Source organism: Salvelinus sp. IW2-2015, unplaced genomic scaffold, assembly GCF_002910315.2.
Source record: "Salvelinus sp. IW2-2015 unplaced genomic scaffold, ASM291031v2 Un_scaffold16422, whole genome shotgun sequence".
Lineage (NCBI taxonomy): Eukaryota > Metazoa > Chordata > Actinopteri > Salmoniformes > Salmonidae > Salvelinus > Salvelinus sp. IW2-2015.
Genome location: NW_019957579.1, coordinates 150485 through 156948, shown reverse-complemented (window position 1 = coordinate 156948; position 6464 = coordinate 150485). Strand labels below are relative to the sequence as shown.

The following is a 6464-nucleotide window of genomic DNA, read 5'->3' as shown; positions in this document are numbered from 1 at the left end:
CTCACAGACAGGGGCAGGTTGGTCTCACAGACAGGGGCAGGTTGGTCTCACAGACAGGGGCAGGTTGGTCTCACAGACAGGGGCAGGTTGGTCTCTCCACCACCACGGTTACCTTCTGTAATAGAACAAACATGCCTTTCTAACATGTAGAGTCACTGTGAGTGTCATCACAGAGACCATTTTCATGTTTTATCAATACTAACAGCAGAATGTATCTATTTTTACGATGTCAGGGGTGTAATAGGCATTGTGCAATAGTAAGTAAGTAAGCCTTGTCCGATGTGTAATGTGTAAGGGGTTAAATAGTAAGTAAGCCTTGTCCAATGTGTAGTGTATAAGGGGTTAAATAGTAAGTAAGCCTTGTCCGATGTGTAGTGTGTAAGGGGTTAAATAGTAAATATGCCTTGTGCGAGCCAGAACAGCCCATAGGTGCAATAGGCAATGTATGAATTCTGTGTATGAGATGTTATATCTGTTTTCATACAGATGACATCAGTTGTTTGCTCAAGACTATTTCCTGTTGTAATGGGGGCTAGAACATTTATCTTGTCTAATGTCCAGGAGGTGGCAGCAATGATTCACGTTGATATAAAGTTAACAGTTCATAAATAAGCATGCGATGTTATTGCAAACTACAGTATCACTACGATGTCGATTAGGGCAGCCCCCCGCACCTCTCTGATGGGGTTAAATGCAGAATATTTAGGTTGAATGYATTCAGTTGTTCAACTGACCAGGTATCCCCTTTCCCTTTCMAATAACCTGTTGTGAAATGTCACAGTTGTGTTTGGTAATATCTCCACAAGGGCTGTTTAGTGGCCAGAAGATGATGTCACCCAGTTGTTTTAGTATTATTATGTTATTATAGCAGAACAAAGAAGTGGTGGCGGGGCATATACTGTTGCATGTTTTCTCGTGCTGGGTTGACATGAATAAAGAGATCAGCTCATAAAAGTGAAACATCCAGTTTGTGTCTCCAATTCACTCAGCCCTTTCTCCTCTGTGCTGGTCACATGATGACCATGTTGTTGGATAGTGATCCTAGTTACTGGAGGAAGCTTGTGGTGAAATTGTTCTGCAACCGAACAATGATGATGATGATGGTCTATGATGTTGAAAYGTCTCCTCCTCCACAGTGTGAGCAGCTCTGATAAGAACCAGGCCTACTCCTCCCAGGACCAGTCGGCAGAGTGGTCAGACGATGAGCAGGCCGCGCCAAACTCCGGCTCAGACACCAATGGGGGTGGGGCCAACCCCTTTGAGGAGGAGTCAGCGAAGGGCGTACGGGTGAAGGCGCTGTACGACTACGACGGGCAGGAACAGGACGAACTCACCTTTAAAGCAGGTGAGCATCCCAACAAGAACTAACAACTCTATTTGGTTGTGATTCTGTGTTTGTCATGTTGTCATGTATCTTTTGAAAATGTTATGCCAAAAAATCTATTTCCCATTTGGGACAATACTGCTACTACTACTGCTGCTATGACTACAACTACTTGTGAACTTTTTAGAAGCGGAATCTGTTGATTGGGTACCACAAGAAAGACACTAAATTGTGCACTGAACTTTTCAATTATATTTGTTTTGATATATATGATTTAAAACCAATCATCTAACTAACCCGCAGTAGGATAAAAGGTTTCCAAACATAAAAATCAGTTTTTTTGTCTCATTACCTTTTTCATCCCAAAAAGAAAACAAACAATAGCAACATCCACGGTCCTGGCATGCATATGAACTGGCATCAGTTTGAGGTACAGTTTGCAAAAAGTTGACATACACACCTCAAATTTAACCCAAATTTCAACCAAAAATCAACAACAGAGTTTCAAGGTTTGGTTGATTTCATATTGAATTCAAATTGAATTCATGTCTGTTGATAACTCAATCAAATATCAATCAAAATGATATGTCGATCTGATGTCTCCCTCTCTCCTTCCCTTCCTCTCTCTCGATCTCTCTCCATCTCTCACTCTCTCCCTCTCCCTCTCCATCTCTCGCTCTCTCTCCCTCTCTTTCTCTCTCCCTCTCTTTCTCTCTCCCTCGCTCTCTCCCTCACTCTCCACCTCGCTCTCCATCTCGCTCTCCCTCTCTCTCTCGCTCCATCTCTCCCTCTCCATCTCGCGCTCCGTCCTTTCTCACAGGAGACGAGCTAACTAAACTAGAAGACGAGGATGAGCAGGGCTGGTGTAAAGGCCTGTTGGACAGTGGCAAGTTGGGTTTATATCCTGCTAATTACGTAGAGCCCATCTAGTTGGGTTCATATCCTGCTAATTACGTAGAGACCATTTTGTTGGGCTTATATCCTGCTAATTACGTAGAGCACATCTAGTTGCTTGGGTCACCCAGACTGAACCGTCCAATCATACTGCACATTGCCAGAGACTTCAAAGCAATGCTTCCCTGTTCCCCCTCTTTGCCTGACCAACCAACACACTGACTGAACAGTCTTTATTTAAACAATCCCCTAGGACCCACATCAGAGAAACCCAGCACCAACATAACCAACACATATCAGCTACAACACTGGGATTGTTACCACAGTCAAACCATGGCAGTATGTGTGTACCAACAACACCACAACACCTACGAGCGTAGGAAAATTATTCTGCCGTGTTCTATTCCAATGTTGTGCTGTGGTTATGATGACATTTACCTGGCAGTATGTAAGTATGTTCCCTCGTAACACTAGTGATATGGTATAGTCAATGGTGCCTGCATAGCCAGAATAAGCTATGCACTGTGCATTGTAAATATTAGCAGATTCTTTTTTTTTTTTGCAATCTGGATGCTATGCGAAACTGTACAGTCCTGTTTTTTTTTTCATCTGTCATTCCATGTAAGGTTTTAAATATGCTGTACAGTACAAAAGATTCTCACTGTTTTTCTATCTTTTCTATGTGAGTTGCTCCTGTGTTGAGTGTTATGCAGTGTTTGGTGTTTTCCCCCTGAAGTCCCCCTGAGCAACAGCAGCAGCATGTCCTACTGGATCACAATAATGACATTTAGCTGCAAGACCCTTGACAAATCACTGTCGAGCGGAGCAGAGCAGTTCTACACTGTTGAGCCTTGTTCAKTGTAACGGTATACAACAGTGTTTCTCTACCCACCGTTGTACCAGGGACTGGTAAGCTATGGTTCCTTGGATGACTGTTTATGTTGAAAACCTGCTCTCAAGATCAGATGAAATCGGTGTCAGTCAGATAAACATCTGATGGACCACTCAGCAATGTCCCAGGGACCGGTGCCCGCCGGACCCAGGATCCTGGGAATGAGAAACACTGGTATAGAATACATACTTTCCCCAAGGCAGCATTGAGTGTACTTGTAGTACATCTGACCATGTTCCTCATGTGCCTGTAATTTCCTGTGTAATTTCCTGACCTCACTGCTTTCTGGACTCATCACTTCTAGTACCTCTGACCATGTGTTGGGTTTAGGTGTGAGAGCATGTGAACAACAACCCCTTCCTTTTTTCTGGTTACATGTTTACAACAGTGGCTTTTTCGAAGGGTCAGGGTTCAAACATTAATTAGCCTACGTGGGCCTCCACAAAGGTTCAGCACAAATACAAAATTGATCCAACACCACCCTACTCCATCAATGGTGACACGGGAATAGGCTTGTCATCAGAAAWGGACTGTCGCTGACCAAATTAAAGGAGCCAAAGAAATGTGGGAATATGAGCGAATTCTGGGAATTTGCTGTATGTATGATCACATTTACAGTAACAACCCAACGAGAGCCCCACTTCCCCATGGGAAATACTAGATCCTGTCTCCTCTGGCTCAACACTGTAACCATAACAACTGTTTTTGTTGCCATGGCTTCAGTTTATTATGCGACTTCTATGTCCTGTCTTTTTTATGAATGAAAATGATAAGTCACCTTTAATGTGTCCCAGCTCAGTCTCCACCTTGCTATCTCTGATCTAACAGTCATTGCATGCTCGATCACCATAAATAAGCATTGAATTCTACTGTGAGCTTACTGTACAAATTGACCAAACTTTGTTTATGTTTTTATTCTGTCAGTTGAATCCTAAACATAATCTCATGAAAACTGATGCCAATGATTTTGGTCTCTTAACTGGCAAAATGTTCAATTTTCAATGTTTTTTAACATCTCCAAATAATTGGGAGAATTTGAATCTATACAACACACAATCCTGTTAAATCTTAATCCTTATATTTTGAGCTAGTGAATCAAACAGAATCTTCAGCAGAGATTATACTTGTAATATGTGTGACTGTTATATGACACAGCTGTAGTGTTCGTTTCCTTAGCAACCCTGGGAGGTAGTGAAGGCTATAATAGCCTGACTGCTCTCTCAACACAAGAGGTGTGTACTCTTACTGACATGGGGACAAAAAGCTACAGTACAAAGTGCACTGCAAAAAAAGGCAGAAAGCGGAGCCTCCACTGAAATATTGATGAGGAAACTGAATTTTCTGCTGCTAGAAGTTTATTCTGGAGATCTGGGATATATGGCTGTCGGGGGAAATTTTGGGACTGCACACATCCGATTGTGGGGTAAAACACTTTAACCATCAGCTCTCAAAATGAGAGCTCTGAAACACAAGCCTAGCTAACTCCGTAAATGCTTTACCTGAGCCACCACTCATACTCACAACACACACTCTAACAGGGAGAGAAAGAGAGCATGCATATTTAACGATGCATTTACCTTGTATTTTACCTCGTTTTGCGTACTGTATGTAGGGGGACCAGTGGTTGGACATGTGGGAAAGCCCTAGTGGTCTAGAAGTCTGTCTGTTTAGAATAATAGCTATTTACTCTACAAACTGTAGTGCCCGTTMATCTGCATACAACAAAATAAAATGCTTCATCAAAACATTGATATGACTATTGTGATGATGATAGGTACATGCATTCTRTGGATAGAGGGGTGGTATACATCCATTAAAATAAATCCCCGGTGCTGGATCCAAGAGGATAATGTAAAACAAAAAAGTAAATCTGCACCCTTGTATGATGCTCCAAAAATATGCACTCTGTGGACATGTAAACTTGCACTCTTAGAAAAAAGCGTTATGCGGTTGTCCMCATAAGTGAACCCTTTTTGRTTCCATGTAGAACTCKTTTGGGTTCCAGTTAGAACTGTTTTGGAAAGGGTTCTACATGGAAACCCAAAATATTCTACCTGGAACCAAAMGTTTCTTCAAAGGGTTATCCTATGGGGACAGTCGAATAACCGTTTTTGGTTCTAGATAGCAATTTTTTTTTAATGTATACTCTAGACCCGGGGTATTCAACGCCTAACCCTACTAGGTCCGGAGCCTGCTGGTTTTCTGTTCTACCTGATAATGAATTGCACACACCTGGTATCCCAGGTCTAAATCAGTCTCTAATTAGAGGGGGACAATGAAAAAAATGCAGTGGAACTGGCTTCGAAGTCCAGAGTTGAGTTTGAGGGCTCTAGACTATGTGGAGGACCCCATTTAATATGGAACCAGYGTTAAAACACTTTACTTAAAGCCTGGAGATATAGCACTCTACAGCTGATCATTGGCATATATGAGCCTTTATAACGTCTTATGACAAGTCTAATCATTGTTTTACCTGCAGGCTGTAAGTAAAGTGTTACACAACTCACCACTAGAGGTCATCAGTAAACTTCAGCTCCTACCAGARTATGTGAGTCGTGCGGACCTGGAACCCGAGCTTGTCCAATTTGATTGGAACTTGGAGCAAGATTTCCCAAGGCTGGAGCGTCAAATTGGAGCGGGCGAGAAGCCCGCTCCAATTTGGCTCCAGTAGCGCTCACTCCACGAGCTCAGGGCATGCCCGCTCCAGCATGCATTTGTAGTCTACTGGTGTGCTGCTAATAGTCCCTTGCTTTAGCTACTGTCATGGAATTCGCTAAATGTTTTCATTAAAAAAAACGGATAAAACGCACAGGTGCCAAATCAAGGTGACTTACAAAGATGAGGACCAAGAGCAAGAGGGAGTGTGGTGATGTAGTGGCCACTGTTATGTGTCAAGCTTGGATACCACCTGCTGGTATGGTACTAAACTGTTAGGTTATAGACCTGATGCCATTGTTCTACCCGCGGGATATCGCAGTTGTTACACGCTGGCTACATGAAACATCCACAACTAAAGAATCATTGTGAATCTGAAAAGATGGTGATGGTGTACGTACTACGTGCACATGCTAAATAAAGGAACGAGGGGGTAGATAACTAAGTGTTTCATTGTAGCAAAGTATTTATACAAAAAAATATTTTCTCTTAAACGTTTCGTTCATTTTCGATCTATTATCTATACAACGGTCATAATTGATTTTGGCCCAATAGGCCTGACTTATTCCCACATTCAAGGAGCTTTCCGTTTTGATTTGGTTATTTTGCCTAAAAACCTTTAGGCTTACCTATAGATTATTTTATGTTTAACTCTGCATCTTTACCCAGCCTGGCAAGAGTGGCTAAACGGGTGTTTAG

At 42.3% G+C, this 6464-nt stretch overlaps 1 protein-coding gene across 2 annotated transcripts; it reads left to right on the top strand.

Annotated features, from left to right (window-relative positions):
* The first annotated feature begins 6 nt into the window (after positions 1 to 6).
* Positions 7 to 4859, top strand: LOC112080680 (protein kinase C and casein kinase substrate in neurons protein 1). Of its 2 annotated transcripts, XM_070442659.1 has the most exons (3): positions 7 to 1345; positions 1695 to 1754; positions 2145 to 4859. In XM_070442659.1, exons 1-2 carry the CDS (start codon positions 1108 to 1110, stop codon positions 1706 to 1708), a joined length of 252 nt encoding a protein of 83 aa, XP_070298760.1. In that variant the 5' UTR covers positions 7 to 1107; the 3' UTR covers positions 1709 to 1754; positions 2145 to 4859. The 2 variants fall into 2 exon arrangements, with proteins under 2 accessions (XP_070298760.1, XP_024002297.1); XM_024146529.2 differs by lacking the exon at positions 1695 to 1754.
* The last annotated feature ends 1605 nt before the right edge of the window (positions 4860 to 6464 follow it).